Source organism: Rhodofomes roseus (assembly GCF_022264815.1).
Source record: "Rhodofomes roseus strain CIRM-BRFM 1785 chromosome Unknown C8Q71scaffold_11, whole genome shotgun sequence".
NCBI classification, from domain to species: Eukaryota; Fungi; Basidiomycota; class Agaricomycetes; order Polyporales; family Fomitopsidaceae; genus Rhodofomes; species Rhodofomes roseus.
Window position 1 is genome coordinate 285,260 of NW_025952967.1, and position 21,157 is coordinate 306,416.

Here is a 21,157-nt window from a genome sequence, read left to right on the forward strand (position 1 = left end):
TAGGCGGCGACGGTGGCGACAGTGTTCGTGACTACGAGGCGGCCAGTGCGCAGCGTGCGGTTCGACGCGAGAGTTCAAGTTGAGTGCTCAGGCCGAGGAATGGGCACGAGGGCATTGCTGCACAGTTGTACAACTGGCTGACTGACAACTCTGCTTCCACAGAGTTCCTGTGCCAACGCACCACACTCAATGAAGAACCGGGCGAAGGTGGGAAGGTGCAAGCCATATCATGATATCATCGTCATACTAGCTCTGTGCATGGGCATGTTCGAGAGCGAGGTGCTGGAAGTCGCAGGTCTTCGCAGGTGCAGTGGTCTAAGTGAAGGGGAGACCCAGTGGGTGACCCAGGGATAGACACAGTGAGTATGTACGATGTCCGCGCGGTCTTGGCGTGGTCGCAAGGGTCCGGGATCTGGCGCGCAGGAGAGTATATTACTACTAAGCAATGAGGGGGTCCCGGGTCTATAATATAGAGTCTGCCTATGCTCGAGTGCTTCGCGATAGGGTTACTCGATGACCCTCATCCTAAGTATCATTAAGAGTACATCGGATATCGCAAGTCTAACGATACATGAGATCGTAAGTCGTAACAATAGTACATGTATCATTCGTTCGTTATGAGTCGTCGCTAAGTAGTTGTCGCTAAGTAGGGACATTCAAAAGCGTCAGAGCATCACAATAGCGTCCAAACCTTGCGACATAGCAAGCACCAAGAGAGCAGCAGAGCATAAGATAACAGAAAAATAAGAACCCAGTGATAGAGACGTAGATGCGCAAAGTGGCGGGGGATGCGACGAGGGTGATCAAGGCGCTCGATGACCAAGGTGAGGATTGTCGTGTATAGATTGCAGGCCTAGGTTCAGGTACCACCTGTTGTCAGGACGAACAGCGATCCACGTCCCCCACCAAGCCGTCTGGTCCTGCAGACAGTCCGCGCGTTTCATTCCTTGCCGATACTCGTACCCCTCGAGGGCGTGACTCGTCCGACACCGTCTCCAGAACGCCTCGTACATCCGTTCGCGGTTGCCCGGCCGTAGCGATGACACGAGGTTGACATCCTCCTCCGACATCCGCCTCTGGAAGAAGTCGTGGATTGCGAAGAGTATGTCGCCGAGAGTGATGGCGCTGCTCTTCTCGATGACGATCGGCCCCCAGCGCACGCTCGCCAACCCGATGTCGCAATGGATATGCATCGTGCGCACCTCGGGGTAGGTCGCCACCTGGTTGAACCGCTGCGACAGTGGTACCCAGACATGTCGCCCAGTCGCCCATCGCGCTGTCGTCGGATGCTGCGTGATGTCCCAGGCGACGTGCGGCATGGACGGCATCGCTGGATTCGGAACCAACCAGGGACAGAGCAGTATTGGCGAGTCCGCCTGATCCGTCCGACTGGGCGTCGGGGGCCACGCCGCCGGAGCCCCATCTGACGGGAAGGCTCCTGGGAGGGGCCAGCCGCCCGTCAATGTCGCCACTGCGGCCGGGCTAAACGGCGACGTAGGCCATGCTCGGGGACCGTTGAACAAGTTAGGGCCCCAAAACGCATGTGGCGAGATGTTGGGATGTGGGTACGGATGAGGCATCCAAAATGCAGGAGGAGGGGTCATCAGTGGCGTCGCAGGTTGAACATGAGGGAGCGCGGGCGGGAGTAGAATGGGCTGAGGGACGCCCATAGGCGCGGCCAGGAGTGTCGCATATGCAGGGACTGGAGTCGGCATGGGCACCATGGCGGGTATGAAGGTCGGTACAAATACCGTGCCCGCGCCTGCTGATGCCTGGGGGCCGGCAGCAGATGGCGGTCGTGGCGGCAGAGGAACCGCGAACGGCCCTGAAGAGTGTTGTGCATTCGCTATTCAACACATGTATCAGGGGAGTCTAGAGCCACATGTAGCGATACATACGTGTATACGGATGGTGGCGATCCCGGAACAAGTGGGGTGGTAATCGAGGATTACGCGTCCCATGAGACCTTGGTGCCCACGGATCTGTTGTAGCACTTGCATGAGTACATGTCTCAGGGATAGTGACTCGCAGTCTCACCTACGCCGGGAGCTGAGGGAGGAGGCCGTAGAGCTGTAGATGATTGTGGTGCGTCGCGAAATAGATGCGGCGGCATGCCAGGAGGGCGTTGAGACGTTCGAGGCGTCCGCGGCTGTGGCTCCGAGCGAGGAGGTACAGGATGATATGGTTGAAAACGTGAAGAAGAGGGACCGGCGACTGGCGCATCCCTGAACAGGTGTGGCGGCACGCTTGAGCGATGTGGCGAAGGTACGGAATGCGAGGGAGGCATCGCCGCACTCATGGGCGGGAAGTCAGGCGAAGGGGTTGCACCGGGAATCGCCCAAGGAGGAAGGGGCTGCATCCCAGACTGAGAGGCCGAGGCATCCCTAAACAGATGTGGCGGCAGTTCCGCTCGATGCCACGACCCCTCGTGAGCATTATGAAGGATGCCTCGATCAGGATGTGCATTACGGTGCTGCGGCGTGTGATGTGTATGGTCGTCGCGTTGCAAACGATCGTTGAAGGTCACCGACATTGGTCTATGCCAAGTCTCCCCGCGCTCCGCAGCGCACCTGGGACACGAGCAGGTGCTAACTCCGTATGTCGGGATACAATTACGGCTGAGGCAAGGAAAGCAAGAGGGCCAACGCATCCAAATCTGGGTGAGATTCCAGTGGGACACGATCCTACGCGGTGTTGCTGCTAGCTTGCGTAGGCAGACCCGTAGTAGGCCGGCAGGCTATGAAGCTCGTTCTCTAGAGCGAGAGGGATATAAGGACTTAGTACACGGCACTGGCACAATCCTCCTTAAAAACCATACTTTTCAGGGCCAACGGTGGACACATCGTCCACAGACATCAACTGTTCGCCCCTACTCCGCCTGCGGCCTTATGTATTCTGGCATGTTGCTAAGCGATGTTTTTGTGCCGCGTTCTCCTCCAAGGGGCCAATCGGTCATAGACAGCGGCACTCGAGTACAATAGTCGACAAGCATCGAGGCTTAGAACAAGAAGGTTGTGTAACAAGTTTGTCAAGTTGTGGGCAGGGGCTAGCCTCCGTTGCACCGACGCCGCCAGTGGCGCCGACGCTCGCGCAACCGAGGCCAAACAAGGCTGCCACCACGACAGTCTCTTATTCTTCAACTTACTCACAAAACTTCCTCAGCTTCGAGTCCGTAAAAGCCCACCTACACGATTTAGGTGCTCAGATTGTTCCTCCCAGCGAGGCGTGTATACGTAGACACAGCTTACCGCAGACACGGCGAGTCGCGAGCCGCGACGTCCGAGTCCGTTTACCCGGACCGCACAACTTGAATGAACGCGGTCACGTGTCGGTGTAAGGGAGCAGCGGATCGTGTCGATTATATGTGGTGCTTAGCGTAACGAACTACAGATCTATCAATAGTAGTATCCTAATTCCATCCTGACGCAGCTTCGCAGAGCTTTTATGCTAAGTAGCCACTTTCCGCCTTCTAGGCAATGAGACGATCAGAACTCGAAGACGATCACCTCCATGTCCTACAAGGTTCGTTAATGAGATAAGAATGAGCGCATCTCGGACATAATCCTACCAATTTCTCTTGGCTTCCAACCTGCAGCGGATAACAAGTCTATCAGTCTAGCGCAGATCATCATCTTACCCGACGTGCTCACCTGTACGTCCTGGAAGTTGACGCCGTCCAGAACGCACGACGAGTCGTGTCCTTTCTTGCGTTGTCGCTTTGCAGCGGCATGTAGTCGCAGGGAGACATTATCCCGAGCATGCCTATTCGATGATATTTCGCTGAGTCCACTTGTCAGTGATCACCTTAAAGCTACACCACGCACATCAGTCTCATAACAAGATCCTTCAACACAGGATGCGGATTACGTCCTGAATAATGAGATGTCAGGTCAATCACATGTGGCGGATGTCTGTTCACTCACGTAGTTCTTCTACGAGAGTCTTTACCCGAAAATCAGTCTCGCACGCGATACACAACAAGACATAGACTTACCATCGACATAGAACGGCCCCTCGGATCCTCCCACGTCTGCTGTGGGTCACCGCATGCTGCTATGGAGATCTTCGCGGCATACGATGTTAGAAAGGTATTCATAACCGTGAATCAATGCAATCCACGTACCACTCGCGGAACAGATTTCATACTCGCACTCGTAGGCACGCACCATCCATCGCACCGTATGCTAGGCACGGGCGATGGTGATTGATACCTCCGTATCACCAACGCAAACGCCTCTTTCCACGGTCTGACGAGGGTCCTTGTCGCTCGCGCAATAACCCGACCTTTGCGAGGTTCAGGCGCACCGGGGGCGTCGCTAGACTCGGCCTCTGATACTACGGACAGCCTACTCTGGGAGAGGAACGTTGGCGTGCGGTCGACTTGCGGCACGGAGTCGCGGAAGACGGAGAAGATGTGGTCCATAGACGACATACGTGGCGGGGCGGAGAATCGGCGGCGAGGTTTTGTCTTCTGTTTCTGCGGCGGCGGAGGCACTACTGATGAAGGGCGTGATGCAATGTTATGCGTCTCGGAGGTTTGTGACAATTGCGAGACACTCACTAGCGGTCTTGCGTTCTGAGAGCTGGGGTAAGTGTCAAGTGTCGGATATGACAGCGTGTCAACTTACGAACGGCCTGTCTCCACGAGCCAGACCCTCGAGGTCCACGAGAGATCCTAGGTGTATATACCATATTGCACATGTAATGATCTAGATCTGCGCATGTGTCAAATGATTGCTGAAAGAACAAGGGTACTCTGGCTCACCGAGGAGAGTTCCCGAATGACAAGCGTCAAGGATCGCCTACGGCAGATCCATCAGTTCAGTGGTATGTGCCGACGATCAAGGTCTTACGGTAAGTCGGACTCCCGGACTCAGTGGGTTCACGAGTCGCTGACGCAGGTGCTGGTAGACGCTCAAAGTAAGTTCCAGCAGATGTATGCACGACGTACGTTGTCGATGATAAGTTTTGCTTTGTTTCGCGTCCCTTCATGATCCATGGGCATAAGTGCTACAAGTAACGTCAGATTGAAGTGCCAAATGGATGGTACAGTTACGAGCACGGACCTTCATCGAAGTCGTCTGCCTCGCTGTGGTGATGACATGGAATCTGACAACAGTGTCCGGCGACTAAGGGGCACTTGAGGAAGAAACCATGCAAGTTGACGGCGGGCGACTCACACATGAAGACCAAGCGATCGCCAGGACGAGCGCCCTTCACCAAGTCATCCATAGCAAGGATCTGCGCAGATCACAGGTCAATATTTCGACTTGAAGCAGGCGGGGTAAGTGGTAAGACCATATTGTTGTGCGTAGGCTGCAGATAGTTGTCGGCATCGAGCATAACCACGATATCAGATGCCTTGTAGCTGTAGCAATCTGCGTAGCAATAGTCGAATGACGGGTAAGCGAATCCGCTATACTGTCCTCGACGTTCACTCACCAATGAGTAGCTTCCGCATAGCCACAATATCCCGATGGCAATTGAGCAAGGCCGTGGCAGTGCTGTCAGGATCCCGCGAAGCCTGCGTGTCGTAGTTGATGCCAATCAGCAGTGCTTTCCTCGCACCCTGGCGATGTTCTGAGTCGGTCGTGCGCTTGTACAATGCACCGATCTTCATGGTTGCGAGTGAGATGAGTCTGTCTGCGCGCGTACAGGCATCAGACTATATGGTCGCGGTGCGTGGCGCAACTTCGAACACTGTCGCAGTTCATCATATCAGGACGAGTCTGCAGCACAAGGCAACGATGGCAACTGGTGTTGAACGTTGAGTGCGAGCTCCGATCATGACAGGCTCGTGCACCGAGAACTCGAAGTGCGGCCGACGGCTCTTTGCATTGATGAAACACTGGGGCGGGGACGCGTTTCAAGCTGAGAAGGTTCAGTCAAACCGCATTGTTCCCAGCCTGGCGCGTCGGCGTCCTCCTCCACGTGGCCCGATATCGACGTTGGGAGCAGCGCATGAGTACGTGTGCTTGATGGTGGAACATTGACAAGCATTCCGTGGCCTGAGCTAGTGGGCCACAGCGAGTTAGATTGGTCTTGCGGAGCATGTACCAAGTCGCTCTGGTGTGTCCGCGTCAGGGCCAGGAAACTGAAAAGTGCGTCAAGCGTGCCTGGCTGCGCCTAGTCGCCAAAGGAAGGTTAGTCCCAACAACTACGATTAATCTACACCGTTCGTGGGGTTTGTGTAGCGTTTCTGTTACATGGAGCCTAGCCCAGGAGAGCAAGTAAGCAGTCATGCCACCAGGTCCGGCATCGTGTGCCATTTTGCTTGCGGTGTAGATCACATACTGGATGATGCCAGCTGCAGCGCTTGCACATCAGGATATCAACGCGCAGGTGGATATCGACCGATCAGCTGTGCATTGACGGAGCCTCTGCAAGTAAGAATCAGTGTCGGGCGCGACACGTTGTGGGAGACTCACCGAACGCAGACACTACTTCACGATCAACATACGTGCTCGAAGATGTCTGACGAATAATTTAACGCGACAGAATGTACCGGAGAAGCTCTCGAAGCATCAAGACGTTGAGAAACGCGACGTCTGCAATTGCTGGGATCATCATCAGGAACATCACTGTTGAACATCGCTGGACCAAAACGAACGCGGAAGGAACCGCGACAGTTTCATAGCCCAGCGCAGCTGGCCGCGTGTATCACCAGGCTGGACGTTGGCTAGGTACTCTGTTCTGCCACGACCCCATCTGCGTTGGCCTTTCTGTACGAGCATCTCGGCTCACTGTGTTCGTTGAGCATGTTTCGATGCGAGTGCAACGAACATTGCATGACTCCGGGCTGAGATCTTTACTTAGTACGAGATGACATCAATACGCAAGCGATCGTTACCAAGTCTTGCGCAAAGCCGAATAGCAGCTGTGCGCCAACCCGAGCTCGTCTTCCAGTTCCGTGTCGAAAGCTGGTTCGTTGTATTGAGGTCCACGGATCGCACTCGAGCCGTGCCGATAGCGAACAAAACAAGGGTGACAGCCAAATGAATGCCTGCACAGGTGAAATTGGAGGAGGACAGGAGCGCGTAAGCGTCACCGATATAGGCTCGATGCGAGCTCGTTCCGGCTTAAGCAAGAAGGTGCAGACAGACACGGCCGTCAGGAGCCTGGGTACGTTTGTCAAACATGCGGTAGGCTGTGGGCCACGTCGACGAACTAGGAGGACGATTGCTCATGTGCCCACGAGCGCACATCGCACCACGACGGGGATAAAGCGGTAGTGCGAGGGTCTCCGGAGTCAGCGCAGCCGACAAGAGATCCCGACGCACTTGCCGTGTAAGGGTATCAGTTAACCGGATATAGAGTGGTGAGTCCCGCAGCATAGGCATGACATATGGCAATGGAGCTCGAGCGGGCACGGCGCTCGGGCCCAAAGAGCTGGTCGTTGTCAGACCTTGCTACGCGGACGGGCGGAAGGAATATGCCATGAGCCGCCGCCACAACCATGAGCGCGTGCCAGAGGAAGCCTCGCAGTAAGACGTGGCTTGGGATAGAAGTGACGCGAAGGATGCATCGGGCGCGAAACGCAGACAGCGCACGCGTGCGCACGACCGCCGTTATCAGTCCATCCATGGAAGCGGTCAGACGGTGTCAAATTGGGTTCGGTATCGCTCCACTAACGTGTCATTCAATGGACCACCAAACTTGGGCATCAGCCACGTCGAGGATTAGGATCACTTACCGCTGAGGCACTGCGCAACTTAGGCTGCGCGCTCAGTTGACGGCGGGACATAGCAATGACAGCACCGCGTACATCTGGGCTCTTGTGAGCATCCCGCTTCAAGGATGCAGCGCAGCGTCGTCGGCGCCAGTGGTGCAAGGTGAGCGTGGGACGACCTGCGAGTTCTGAAACGATTGACGTTCATACTTGACGTGGTGCAGGTCATTAAACACCGACAGCAATAGCGTTTCGACGAAAGCTTACCTCCACGTTTCTCGGCATCTTGATTCCGTGATATCAGACAACTCCTCCTGGTGTGTGACAAGTCACTCGAGACGAGCTGCGCTGCCAATCGCCGTGGAAGCGAGAGCTCTGGACCCATTGTATGGATCTGTCACAACCTGCACTGATCAGTCCTATACATTGTCACGACTTGCCCATTCCTGTCATTATTAGCGTTCGGTCACTCGCGTGCTGGGAACGCGAAGGTGTATGTTCCAAATCCAGAGGGTGGAACCGCGGCAGATGAACAGATGGTTCACCAATCTATCATAGCTCGGCGAGAGCCGCGAGACAACCTCAAGTCAGTGCCATATTCGTCGAGGAGAATCCGTACAACTTGCAATCGCAGTCCCGTCCAGATCGCAGCCACCCGCAGCAACTTCAAGGGTCTTGTGCCGGTCTGGTCTTCTGCGCATTATGTCCGAGCGGCGAGAGTGCCACTGCCAAGTGCCAGTGGTTATGAGCGGCGTTGCGGTAGCTGTGCGCACGGCTTACGTAATTGTCCTCTTCTGGTAAGTACGCTGCTGGCGCCGAGGTACTTTTTCTTCATCCCAACATCCCTTCCCCGCCAGATCTCGCCTTGCAAGGCAACTCTCGCCCGAAATCAAGCAGGAACTGGCGCAAATATGGCACACTTCGCATAGAAGGCAAGTGGTGGAACTCGGGGTGTGACAGACGTTGACTCACGTCAGGGGGATGTGTTGCTGTGCCAGCCATAAATCATTCCGCTCCCGACAACCAAACACAGCTCGACGACACTCCCTCACCACCCTTGTTACCGGTCTTATATAACTATCATGTCTGCCTAGCCATGACCCCTCTAAACTATCCCAGTCCTCTACATCCCGACTTCGCTATGCCTGGCACGACGAAGCGCGTTCACTTCGACATCCCCCCGACGCCGCCCCCGAAGCACTTCGAGGTGCCGCCAACGCCATCACCTGTCCACTCGGACGTGTCGTTGCCGTCGTCGGTCGGGATCATCACTCCCCCACAGCTCGCATACGCGCAGCTATCTCCCAAGTACCCACTGCAGTATGTGCCCGGCTCGCCGTCGTCCTTCGGCTCACTGCCCTACGTCGCCGGGCATGTCATGATACATCCCGTCCTCGCCGCGCCGCGCACCGCGCTCGCATGGGACCTCATCCTCCCGCCGTCGGCAGCAAACGTCCCCACCACGTACGGCTCGCCCTCACCTCTCAACCCCGCGTTGCTGGCGGAGCCCGCGACCCACCCCGGGCTCCCGTCGCTGACAATCATCTGCGACATGCTCCCGTGGTCGATCACCATCACGCCCTCGCGGACACACTTCGTCTCGGTCGGGGACGTCCTGCACGCGCTCTATCGGATGCTCCGACTGGCGGTCACCGAGACCGAGGTGGGCGTGCTCCCGCCGGACACGCGTGTGCGCGTCCATAGCGCGTTCCACGCGCGCCATAAGATGCTGCCCGACGCGCGCTCACGGGCGGAGGAGAAGCAGAAGGGTGTCAAGCGCGTCGACTTCCTCATGGACCTGCGCCGTTTCGCGGGTCTGTCCATCGTCATGAGCGGCGCGGCGCTCAACGGCAAGGGCCTCGGCGAGGTGTGGGCGCTGCAGCTCGCCATGGCATGATGCGGCGCAGTGGCACGGCATGTGTGCTGCGCTGCGCTGCATATGGCGACTTGACTTATTCCTTATTTGCGACCACCCCGCGACGGCGGTGACGACCACGATCACGGCGACGACTATGATGGCGACGCCGGCGACGATTGACGACGGACTCCAGACAACGATCATGGACTGCATAACTGTAGAAGAAAACCCCTTGCGTTCGATTTCTCCTCGGTGTACACGGTTTCCCATTGACGACGAAGCGCATATTATTGTACGGTACTCTCCCCCCATACCCCGCATAGACTCCCGAACTCGTCGAACACAAAAGCAACAATCACTGTAATTTTTCCCCTCGCACTTGGTAGCGCTAAGTTATTGTACTTGTCGTCTACTTGTACTTGTCACTGTAACGAAATGACACGTCGCCATGACCTCCGCTGCGGTTCGACTAGGCGCTCCGTGATTGGCTAGGCGATCCAGCAGCGATCGCCCGATATGGTATGCCTGCTCGTTCGTTACCACCTGGCAGCACGAGTCGGACCCGTCCGAGCCTCACGTTCCGTTGAATGGGACGCACTCACGCTCGGACGACTGTGCGAAGATTCGGACGCATGTTTATGACGTGGATGAAGATCTGGGCCGGTTAGCCTAATAAATGAACGAAGCCGCAGGTACGCTCCGCCAAATCCGTCCGGCGTCCCGAGGAACTAATCCCTCCGTTGTAGCATATTTGTCCATTCCGTACAACCAAAACGACCGGCGAGATGCACCTCCGTCGAACTACGCCGCATTGTTGTAGCAGGAGCGCAGTGATGCTTTCATGCTTTCAGCGCCAGCCCGATGGAGGAGGTCCGAGCTGACCGGTCAATCGGCGACTGGTGAAGTCGATTGTTTGCGTTCCGTGACTGCCGGCGTGGGGCGGCTTGCATCCCGTGCGTATCTTGCAGCCATAGACCCCCGCGTCTCGACGTTTTTGGGCGCGCTGATCTTGTTCTTGACGTACTAGACACTCCAACTGCCATTGCGCCCTCAGGGTCCCGCAGCAACCTGGTACTGAACACCTTTCGTGAGCCACGCGCTGTTCCGCATCGGAGCAAAAGTGCTCCTCAGCACGATGATATATATACTGCTTAGGCAGCCAGAACAGGCCACGCTGCGGCTGCAGTGGGTCATATGTGCTTTGGCGCATACGACCATCACCGTCCGGCATGATACTTATACGCGTCTTGCCTCTTCCGGACCTATCATACGCGTTGTTTACTGGCCATTCTAATCACAGCTGTGCTCCCCGATGCTCTGGCAGGGTCTAGACCACCCGGTGCGGTGATGCTTTTGCCCGTTCTTCCCTGTTCAACGCAAGTTCAACGCGCATGTTCAAGTTATCCGTTGCAACGGAACAAATTCGGTTGGCGAAGGACGCCAGTCAAGATGTTCTCAGAGCCTCGAGCCGCGAGGCGCGATGTGAACAACTCGAGAGTGGATACAAAATGCCATTACCGGGCTCATCGTGAACCAATATGGTATCATCTGGCCGGTGTCATGGACGAAGGAAATTGGTGTCAAGAATTTGCCAAATGCACGCCAGACCCTGCGATGTTCAAGGATTAATGAAACTCATGAGCAGATGCCTATTCCCCATCGAATGCTTCATATGTTACCTTCCATATTGTCGTGTTCAGCTCATTTCAGGGAGCTAGAGTCGCGCCTCTCCGAGTCCGTCTCGGACGCATCGACGCGATGTGCTATATCATGATCATGTGACCGTCTACCAGCGTCACCCGCTCGATCATCATCATATCAGCGCTAGCGTGCGCAGGTTGCGACCGGCGACCGCTTCATACAATCGTCGAGAACTCTCACTTCTAGGCCCTACGCGTGCAATTGGCAGCGCAGCTCGTCTCGAATGACCTGGGAAACCCAGAAAAAGACGTCCCAAAGACAGTCTCATTACGGAATCAAGATACCGAGAAACGTGGAGGTAAGCCCTCGTCCGAGTCGAAGCGCTTTTCCCGTCGGTGTTTCATGAGCTGCGCCACGTCAGGTTCGCACGTCAATCGTTTCAGAATTCGCAGGTCGTCATACGCTTCCGCATACCACTGGCGTTGACTCGAACGACGTCGCGCTATATCCCTCCGGAGTGGCTCAAAAGAGCCTGGTTGCCTAGGACCCCTGACAAAAGGCCGAGAGGCCAGATCCCGAGCTGAGTTTTTCGTCCGGATGGAATGAAGCCTCTGGTCATGCAAGCGCACTTCTGTCCGGACTCGGGAGGCAGAAAACAGGGTATGATCCCGGGTTCGAAGTCGACCTGTAAGTCCGGATGATTCTGAGCGCGATATCTTTGTCCGGACAATCCTGGGTCAGTACTTCGGCTTGTCTGTCGGTCCCAACGCATGGCTTACCACATATTCGTGATCAACAGTGCAGCCCGGGTGCCGACGTCCGAACAGTTGCATCATGCCTTGGCCAGCGCGACGCACCCTTTCGTTCGGTCGGGATCAGGCCTGAGGCCTGAGGGCCCGAGCATCCACGTTATGTGTCCGGATGAGCATCAGGCCTTCCCGTCTATTGTCAGGGTCCTAGCCTGACGTATGCGGTGTTGTCACTGCTATGTCCCACTGTCAACTGAACGCGCGGCCGACGTTGTGCAGTGCCTCAGCGGTAAGTGGTCCTGATCCTCAACGTGGCTAGTGCTAAGTGTTGGCGGTCCAAGGCATGGTACGCCAGTGTGGCAACAGCGAACCGAACCTGACACTGCCTTACTGCTTTCGCGGATGGCCTGACGACAGAGGCCGTGTACGCATGCGCCGTCGTCGTTTCGCGCCCGATGCATATTCCTGGGACCTGGACTATCGGTGGCTGCTACGCTATCACAAGCCACGTCTTATTGTCACGCGCTCATGGTTGTGGCGGAGGTTCACAACATGCAGGCTATGTCATACGTAGCAAGGTTCGACAGCTACCAGCTCTTCAGCCTCCGAGCGCCCTGTCCGCTCCATTGCCTATGTCATATCCTATGCTGCGGGGATCGATACGCCATATATGGTTAACCGAGACCCTTACACGGCAAGTGCATCGGCATCTCTTGTCGGCTGCGCTGAGTCCGGAGGCCCTCGCAGAACTGCGTTGCATACCCCCGTCGTGGTATGATGTACGCGCAAACGCTGAAGCGCAGATACCTGGCCATAAAGTCCATTGGCGTCTCCCGTAGTAGCCACCTGGCAGCTTTGCCTACTACTGCGGGATGGATAGACATACCCATAACCGGGCTCCCGACGTTTCTGCAGGCTGCACGGTCTGCGCCACGCTGCGTCTTGTGTCAATAATGCTTACGCGCTCCTGTCCTCATCTGCGCAGACATTCTTTCCGTCTCCTCCGCTATCCACATGTCTCAGCACGCGACCCCCGTGCTCAATACAACGAATCAGCCTTCGACTCGGAACTGGAAGACGAGCTCGGGTTGGCGCATAGCTGCTCTTCGGCTTCGCACAAGACTTGGTAACGATTGCTCGCGCGTTGATGTCATCTCTCACTACAGATCTCAGCCCGCAATCATGCAATGTTGGCCGCGCTCGCGTCGTATCACGCGGAGCGAGTATAGCCCGTGATGCTCGTACACAAAAGCGATGATCAACAGTGATGTTCTTGACCACGGTCCTATCCAACAGCGGTTTCTGGGTGGCCTGTGATTGCAGACGTCGCCTTTCTCATTGCCCCGACATTTCGAAGACCTTTTCGGTATGTGATGTTACGCTATCGGACATCGTCGAGTCCGTATCTTTGCAATAGGGCTTAAATGTTACAGCAAGGAAAGTGCTACCGAGAAGCACCGCCGCCCTGGCGCAGCGCATGAATCACTCCTTCGTCCGCGTAAGTTCAGTGCTCGATGATGTTCAATGTTATCTCTAAATCGGCCCTCCTGCCAAAATAGATTGCATGTGTGGCCCATCTATGATCGTGAACCTTATGCTATATATAAGGTTCACACATCACCTGCATGGATGCGTGGGGTAAATTCTGACGGTGAGTAACTGCCTGCTTCGTTTCACAGGGATCGTCACCATGCATGGAACTGTGCCCGACTCGCCAGCGTATCTGCTAAAGTGCGTCTGAGCTTGTTACGCAGTCCGCGGACTGCCTGATCCTCTGGACAGGCGGCGTGTGTCCACGATAACCCTAGTTTCCCATTGAGCTCGGGTGGGCACAGTGCCCGCTGCACTACCGGGTAGTTGCGAACAGCGTATTCAATCGTAGCGACGATGTGTATTTGGACAGATGGGGTGCGAACAACGGTGACAGGGAAACTACATCGTTAGCGCGAGGATCACACATTCAGCTGGGTGCTTACTCTCCGCGCTCGGCCAGGGTCTATTGCAGACCCCCGACTCTGCAAAGGGAGTTGGGGATCCGTTCCACGAGCACAGGAAGCGCGTTGGTCATGAGTGCGCCACCACCCCGACGCTGTATCTCCGATCCGCTTGTATGATCCGTTTGCGTTCCTGCGAGCCCTGACGGCGGGCGTGATGCGCGTGTTCCTTGTCTGCGGTCGAAGACATACACAATCTCGCACCACGCGCATCATGGGCTCTGTGGCATGACCAATACCCTGGTGACCTCAGGCTCTTGTGCGAGCCGTGCGGCCTCCGAGAGACAGCGCGAGCCCGCGTCCGGCCCGCGCGAGCGTATGTCATGTCGCTCGGTGAGCTGATCGCAGGAGATTGCGGCCGAGTGCCTGCTGCATCGGAGGAAGATCAGTCCTCCTTTCATCTCCTGACCTTGTCCGTCCTGCGATGGTATTCCTGTCTCCCTTAGAACACGAGGCCGACGTGGAGGCCAACGTGGGATATGACGCCAACATCTGCGTTGACGTTCGCCCACTGTCAGACGGGGTATTCGAACTGAGCTCTGACAAATGCTTGAACTCACGCGGCAGCTTTGGGCTCCGGGGGAGTACAGGACTGTTCTTTCCGGGATGTGCACGACTTGCATCGGCGCTAGTGCAACGCCACACCTCCGATCGTGCGGGTGAAGGCTTCCTGGGGTATTGAATGCAAATATTCTCCTATGGCGCATCACCTCCGGCCTGAGACTGCCCTGAGGCTTGTGACTTTGATCCTACAAAGTGGTATCCTCAGGCTGGTTGTGATGGCTGATAGATGCACTACAGCTCGAGCAGGCAATCGCAGCGTTGCACAACAGCCAGAGCCAATCAACCTTAGTTTCCTCCTGTGAGGGAAGTTGCTGCCATACAATACAAGGTAGCGGATCGGTAAGAAGCTCATTCGCTCACGGGTGTCGGAGCCTCATTGAGACAACCAGACAACTAGACATCGCACTCCGCTCATCGACCTCACCTTCCTCCTTGGGCTACTGCGTCAGTCTGCTTCCCTAGGATATCTTGATTGGGAATGAGTGTCCGGTGAGCCCACACGCGGCGATAAGCGCACACTTACTAGGATCTGTGGCCAATTCGATCCCGCTCAATTCCGTGCGCTTGCCGCACGCACGATCTCATCGTGATCCTGGCGTCTCATATGTGGTGCCTGCAAACCTTAAGTCGCATCGCTTGGCTGTCAGGACAATCCTTCGCTAGCTAACCTTCTTCTTACATCGCCGCATCCGTACGCAGCCACGCCATGGCCCACCGTCCCTGTCAAAGCAGGCGGTCCTACTTCTCCTTCGGCAGTGCGGCGTCTCTCAACGGCTCAGGGCCGGACTGCCTCTTTGCGTCTCCCGGCCACGCCTCTGTCTGCAAACCTTGTGCCCGTAGGTCCAGCGGGGCGGACCGAACTCGATCTTACGGGGCATTCATAAAGTGAGCGTCCCTGCTCTACCATGTCCCTCAGAACCGGACTCTTCAGGACGCCGCCCCGCCATCCTCGAGCCCACCGCCGCCTCACCCCACCCCATAACCTGTGCGCCGAGGGACCACGTCGACATGGGCGTCGCAACTGTCTACTCCTGCTATTCACAGGATAGTGCGCCTGCCAAGCACACTGTCTGTCCTAGCCATCATCACGAATCCCATGAACTATGCTCATCGCCATCCTCGATCGTCACCCAAGCGGGCTCATCCACTCCTCGTTCACTGTCCCATGCCACTGCGACATACACATACTACCACGGACGCATAGTCCCATTGCCCGCAATCTCGCCTCAACGTCAGCCCAAGGAGCTGAACCAATCCACGCGAGATATTAGTATGTCGCATCCGACGAAGGGCATGCGACCAGCGCCCGCTGCGGTCGCGCGTCTCCTTTCACGGGCCGCTGAGGGAGGGAAAACTCCCTTGAAGTGGGAAATGGCTTCGGACCCTCTTCTTCACTCCTATGATCGTACCCTCAGGATGGCGACTGGGATTTCCGTTAGCCTCAACGATCCCGCCACCTCATTTAACACCACATCTCTCGTCGTCTCCATTTCCGGAGTACATTACCCCTACGCGATCACCGCCAATCGAACCCCCGGATCCGCCTCCCCATTCGTAACCGTTCGCGACGTCCTACTCGCCATCTACGCGAACCTGAATAAGGTCGTCGAGCTAGAGGAGGCCAAGAGCGCGATGCAACGGAGTGACATCTGGCACGCGGCATGGCGAGTCTACCGACATAGGACGCGGGGGAACGACAAGGAGAGGATGAGGCGCAAGGACTTCCTTGGCCCATCTACCGTTTTCCTCGGAGTCGTCTTCGCGGATCATGAAGGAAAGCTACCAAGACTCGAGCTGCTGGTCGGCCGTCGCGAGTCGTGAGCAACAGTTGCCTTGCATCCCAGTATACCCGTATACCCAGCTTCGCCCTCGTGCTCTCGTCCCCTCATTCACAATACAATGTACCTTATAGTCTTCAATCACGCTGCCAATTTGATGGACTCTCGATCCACGCCTGTGTTACTACGATGCATACTGTGTTTATTACTACATCATATTTCGCTTACGATACTGTGTATGATAACAGGGAGATACTGTACTACGACGTACTCGTACTTACTAGTTCAGACTTAATAGCCTGAATGATATTTTGAGCTTCGAGACATTCTGAAGCTGCGTTATCGCTCTATGCAATTTGTCTCCTGAGGAACATATTCACTTGAACGCTCAGTTTGCGGTCACATGGCCGCGCTCATTGTGAGGATGACAGGCGCCTGTGTATCGCGATCTTGCCGCGATCGGGCTTATAGGCGCGCAGGATCCACCTTCTCCTCCTCCAGGTCAGCGTCGTACAATACCAGCAAGAGTATCCTTCTTGCACAGCTTCCAGGACTGAAATCCATACCAGCACTATTGCAGTCATTATGTGACGTGGCTCTCTTTGCGTCTTTGCAGTGTCCTGGACCGAGTCCGACGTATTAGCTTTACGCCACACGCACCGCCTGGCACGCATATCCTGCCTATAGCTATCCTGCCAGTGCCTGGCTTTCACTGCCGCTGTCGCGCCTTCGAGGTACGCCACATTCCACATGCTTTCTGCATTGTGATTAAAAAGCCAATTTTGTATGCAGGTTTTCAGCCCTATGCCGGGGCGACGAGCCAGTGCCAGCGCACATTGCTGTTCGGCGTGCACGTATCTGGACTGACATGTGGTTTTTACTCGGCTATGCTCTAGTTGTTCCTGTTTGCGACACGGACACTAAGACTTAGAGTTGCCTGCATTCCTTTCATTACCACCGTGAGATTGAGCGAACTTTTCTTTCGGCTGGTCTTGAGCATTGACTGAAGAACACAGCCTGGGGATTGAAGCCACTAGGAAGTAACGGCACTCAAAGATTATCGCTTTTCGACGCTATGTGCGCACGTCTGTAAGTCATGCCGTTCGTCAATACCCGATTGCTTAGCTGACTACCGTTCTATCCATCTAGCAACGTGCCCTATATCCTTGGGGTCCCAGGATATCGATGGCGAACGGGCGGACGCAACTACCGCCCGATGTCTGCTTACGGTCCATTTCGCGAACGTTCGCAGGGCGGGGCGCGTACACCACTGCCTCTGCGACACACAGTGCAGTGTGGCCGGGCATGACTTGTAGCGCCGTTGCGTATTCCCTGACGCACGGCCTCACCGAGCTTGTGCCCGACAGCGTGCTGACCGCGGTAAGGCTCGTGAAGTCATCCCTCTTGCCTAGATGGGCTGGCGCTTTCGGGACGTGTGGGCTCTTCGATTCCATAAAAGATTTTTCCAAGGTTTGGAACGGAAATCACACTGAAAACTATTGCCATCTGAAATTCTATTAGGTCATGGTCTAGATTGGCGGGCATAGCAAGCGGGAATTCTCGTTGGAGAAGAAAGCGTGCTCGAATAATTCCATCGATGCGCCCAGACTGGGGTAGGCACGATCACAGGAGCAGAATCGCGCGGCGATGCACCCCCAGTGGACCAGAACTCTCAAACAGTCTCGGAAACGCGTTGGCATCTCGCGGCCTACGTGATCCCGAGCTACACTTCCGGGACAAACTCCGCCGTGAGGAGCTCCTGCTTGTGCGGTCTGACGTGTGAGCCGCTGACGTTTTTGCATAGGAGGGCCGCGCAGGAGCTGCTTTTCCGAGGCGCTGCGCGCTTCCCCAGCCACACTTCCATGCATTCATTTTCCGTCACAATGGTAACAACCCCTTCGTGTCGGTGGTCCTCCGCTGTGACATCGTGATTTCGGCGTCTGCGCCGCGGTGTCACCGACCGCGTTCGTACGGATGCACACCGAAGTCCGTGTGAGCAATCACCTCCTTGTCTTCACCTACTGGGCGGCCCGCAACTGATCACAGTTTCCCTGGTCCTTCCCCCCGGAAATCAGATCGATGAAGTTCCTTACCTGAAGAAGAGGCGAGCAGTCCGACCCATGCCCGTCTACGTGATGTGGACACTGTCCGAGTCTGACAGCACCCGAGGAATCACTCGGGAAGAGCTCATTGTTTGAGTCATCCAAAGAATGACCACGATTCTCCAGGACACTGGGTTGCTAGTTTGGAGCTGCTGACCAGCGTTCCTGTTTGCGCTGCTGTGACGGCACGAATTGCAGGCGATAATAGTTGATTAACGGCCCTCTTCCTCACTCGGACGTTCAGTACACACGAGGGGAGCAACAGTTCTCGGGCGCGCGGATCGTGAGGCACATCGATTTGAGCTGTCAACCGGTCACTCAGCCGAAAGGTGAGTAGGTAGTACGAATGCCGTGCATAAGCGCTTAGTGACAAGGACAGCCGTACTCCAAGAGAAGCCAGACGGGTATTTCCGACCGCTTTACGAGCACCTGGGTCGATGTTGCCAGAGGTAATGGCAACCCCGTACTTGTCAACGGAGCCGTCGGAGGAGACAAGCCTGTGGAGCTAACTAAGGTTGGTCAAAATTGCGCGGCCGTGCGTACGAATTCCTAGCGCGCTGACAGAACTCTAGATCCCCTAGCCGGATAAATTGCATGTGTTCTAGTATTCTACGCATGTGAGATTTATCCAGCTTCTTATGTCTATTGTAAATGCCGACTAACCACTTGTGCTGACCACTGGTCAGCAGATCCGACCGCCGTGCCCATCTATCAGTTCCTTGACCCTGGCTAGAGAAGCATGGCCTCACCGAGCCGCCGACCCATGCCGGCATTACGCCACGAAACCCTTCGATGCCACAACGCAACTCTGCGCTTGCTGATACTGTGGCTCACAGTGTCGAAGGATACTCCTCCTGTTCTCTAATTGCTTCTCTTGGACCATAATCCGAAGCTAGCCATGGGTACAAAGCGCGGTACTGAACTTCCAGATGCGTCTGCAGCGTCCATTCATTTCGCTCTCGGCTGACCCAGACAGACGTTCGGATGCTGGCGGGTCTAGACAAATTGTGCATCAGCATCGGGATTGGTGCGCTGAAGCAGTGCAAGCGCCTGGGCAAGGTGGTCATTTGCAAACCTTGTTCACAACAAGATGCACACCCAACAAGCGCGTATGTCCCTACCCCGTCCTGCCTTGCAACGTGCCTCCGCCGATACGTCGGCGGAAGGCGACGTATCCTGTTTTACCGTAGCTTGGTGAGCAACATCCTTTGCACAGGTGACGTTCTCCGAACCTACGAAGCATGCTAAGGCGAAACATATTGGCTTATGGGCGCCGCGCTCCAGATGGCCCGCCAGCGACGTCCGTGGTCCTATCTTGACTAACAAGCAATAGGTCGCGAAACGCATGTTTGCCTCCATACACATGTTCTTGCGCTGAGGATGCTCATTTAGGCCAGCATCGGGTGGTGTGGACTTCACATGGGTCTCACGCGTTGCGATAGCGGTGGATCCCTGCAGCCTGTAGTCGCAATGCGCTCCGTCAGCCTCATCGGCACTCTGCGCAGAATCGATGCGTACCGGGCATTGAACCCAATCGCAGGTGCCTTCATGTCCGGGTCTTCTCCCATGCTTATCACCGCGAACGCTTGTTCCTTGGCGGCCTCTCAGCGCATCGATGCCCTTACGGCGTTCGGCGTTGGCAAGGATAGACCACGCATGCAGTGATGTTGCTCTTGCGACCGTTCCAAGTTCAGGCGGATCATACCCACGTCTGTATCATGTTTCTGGAGTGGGGCAGCAGGCCTTCGCAAGAATCAGGACACGTGTGAAATTCATACCACGCTCAATGCTACCTTTTCGGGGTGCCCACACTCTGGCACTGCGTTCCTACTTGCCATTTCGGCTTAGTGCGATAGTAACGCACCTGGAAACATCCTCGCCGCTCGATCTGACGAGATAGCGCCAGCGAACCCTGAGTCCACGTTATGCAGTGCGGCCGACGTTACCGCTACGATCCTGGACACGAATTCGCGGAGAATCAAGTTGTCGGAGACGGCGCGTACTGAAGACATGAGTATATGCAATTGCATAGTCCGTAAACTGTGACAAAAGGAAGTCCGACGCCGACGATAAGTAGGTACCCATGGATGTGCGGGACGCCTGACCAGACGCAATGTGATGGCTGATTGCGACAAGGTTCGATGCCAGTACTGGGGTCAAGTTCCTACCTCGCGTATAGCAGCTGCGTTCTACCCGTCGAGTTCGGGGTCTGTGCAGTATGTAGTGAGTGGCTCGCACGGTCCCCGGAAGCACAGCGTCGTTGACCAGAATGGCAAGTGTAGTACCTGCCTTCTATGGGCGCCCTGCAAATATCAAGACACGTCTCGGGATCGATAAGGCGTTGGCTCCGGCGCATCTGGCCTGTCGCCACTCCCCAGAAGCCAAGTGGTAAGTTACGTGAAATCGTAGATTCCGCTGCGGCCCCGATTCAGAAAGAGTCAATCGTCAGAGCCTTGACTAACCACTCGGCGGTAGAGCTGTGCATACTGTGACGGCTCACAGGCCTGACGTCGCAGGCCGCGAGGGATACGCACCACCGCGTCCCCAGCTCCGCATGTGTGTATTTTTGGATAGGTATGAATGCACATGAGGGGATCAGGATGATCCCTTCTGTGCAGGGCATTTCGGAGTGGCGAGAGCATAGGCGCGTACCGTCGTACAGTCGGAAGCGCCCTCAATGATGAGTGGCGAGCTGTTCCTGGGACATCGCGTACCGCGCTCCCGGTCGTGGATGGCCCAATTGATGCTGCTTACATACACATGGCTGTAGTGGACCGCATTTCATTTGCGCACCGACAGATG

At 55.9% G+C, this 21,157-nt stretch overlaps 5 protein-coding genes across 5 annotated transcripts; 2 read left to right on the forward strand and 3 right to left on the reverse strand.

The window, feature by feature from the left end:
- Positions 1-803: 803 nt before the first annotated feature.
- Positions 804-2,299, reverse strand: C8Q71DRAFT_858136 (uncharacterized protein; the record flags this gene model as incomplete). Its single annotated transcript, XM_047927485.1, has 3 exons — positions 804-1,846; positions 1,899-1,982; positions 2,038-2,299. 3 exons carry the CDS (start codon positions 2,297-2,299, stop codon positions 804-806), a joined length of 1,389 nt encoding a protein of 462 aa, XP_047778410.1.
- A 1,023-nt stretch (positions 2,300-3,322) lies between these two features.
- C8Q71DRAFT_67429 (caspase domain-containing protein) lies at positions 3,323-5,888 on the reverse strand. Its single transcript, XM_047919693.1, has 16 exons — positions 5,443-5,888; positions 5,299-5,378; positions 5,181-5,241; positions 5,067-5,129; positions 4,952-5,010; positions 4,854-4,904; positions 4,766-4,802; positions 4,629-4,715; positions 4,562-4,576; positions 4,124-4,497; positions 3,995-4,063; positions 3,924-3,942; positions 3,825-3,870; positions 3,651-3,762; positions 3,569-3,589; positions 3,323-3,515 (listed from the first exon to the last, which is right to left on the reverse strand). The coding sequence occupies exons 1-16, from the start codon at positions 5,618-5,620 to the stop codon at positions 3,486-3,488; spliced, it is 1,302 nt and encodes a 433-aa protein (XP_047778411.1). The 5' UTR covers positions 5,621-5,888; the 3' UTR covers positions 3,323-3,485.
- A 550-nt stretch (positions 5,889-6,438) lies between these two features.
- On the reverse strand, positions 6,439-8,070 carry C8Q71DRAFT_67561 (uncharacterized protein). The gene is made up of 7 exons (XM_047919707.1): positions 7,937-8,070; positions 7,766-7,878; positions 7,694-7,703; positions 6,851-7,118; positions 6,745-6,799; positions 6,611-6,693; positions 6,439-6,557 (listed from the first exon to the last, which is right to left on the reverse strand). The coding sequence occupies exons 2-6, from the start codon at positions 7,875-7,877 to the stop codon at positions 6,680-6,682; spliced, it is 459 nt and encodes a 152-aa protein (XP_047778412.1). The 5' UTR covers position 7,878; positions 7,937-8,070; the 3' UTR covers positions 6,439-6,557; positions 6,611-6,679.
- A 379-nt stretch (positions 8,071-8,449) lies between these two features.
- C8Q71DRAFT_760742 (uncharacterized protein) lies at positions 8,450-9,984 on the forward strand. Its single transcript, XM_047923842.1, has 2 exons — positions 8,450-8,601; positions 8,668-9,984. The coding sequence occupies exon 2, from the start codon at positions 8,766-8,768 to the stop codon at positions 9,564-9,566; it is 801 nt and encodes a 266-aa protein (XP_047778413.1). The 5' UTR covers positions 8,450-8,601; positions 8,668-8,765; the 3' UTR covers positions 9,567-9,984.
- Positions 9,985-15,121: 5,137 nt separating this feature from the next.
- Positions 15,122-16,595, forward strand: C8Q71DRAFT_760758 (uncharacterized protein). The gene has a single exon (XM_047923843.1). It carries the CDS (start codon positions 15,484-15,486, stop codon positions 16,294-16,296), a length of 813 nt encoding a protein of 270 aa, XP_047778414.1. The 5' UTR covers positions 15,122-15,483; the 3' UTR covers positions 16,297-16,595.
- Positions 16,596-21,157: the final 4,562 nt, after the last annotated feature.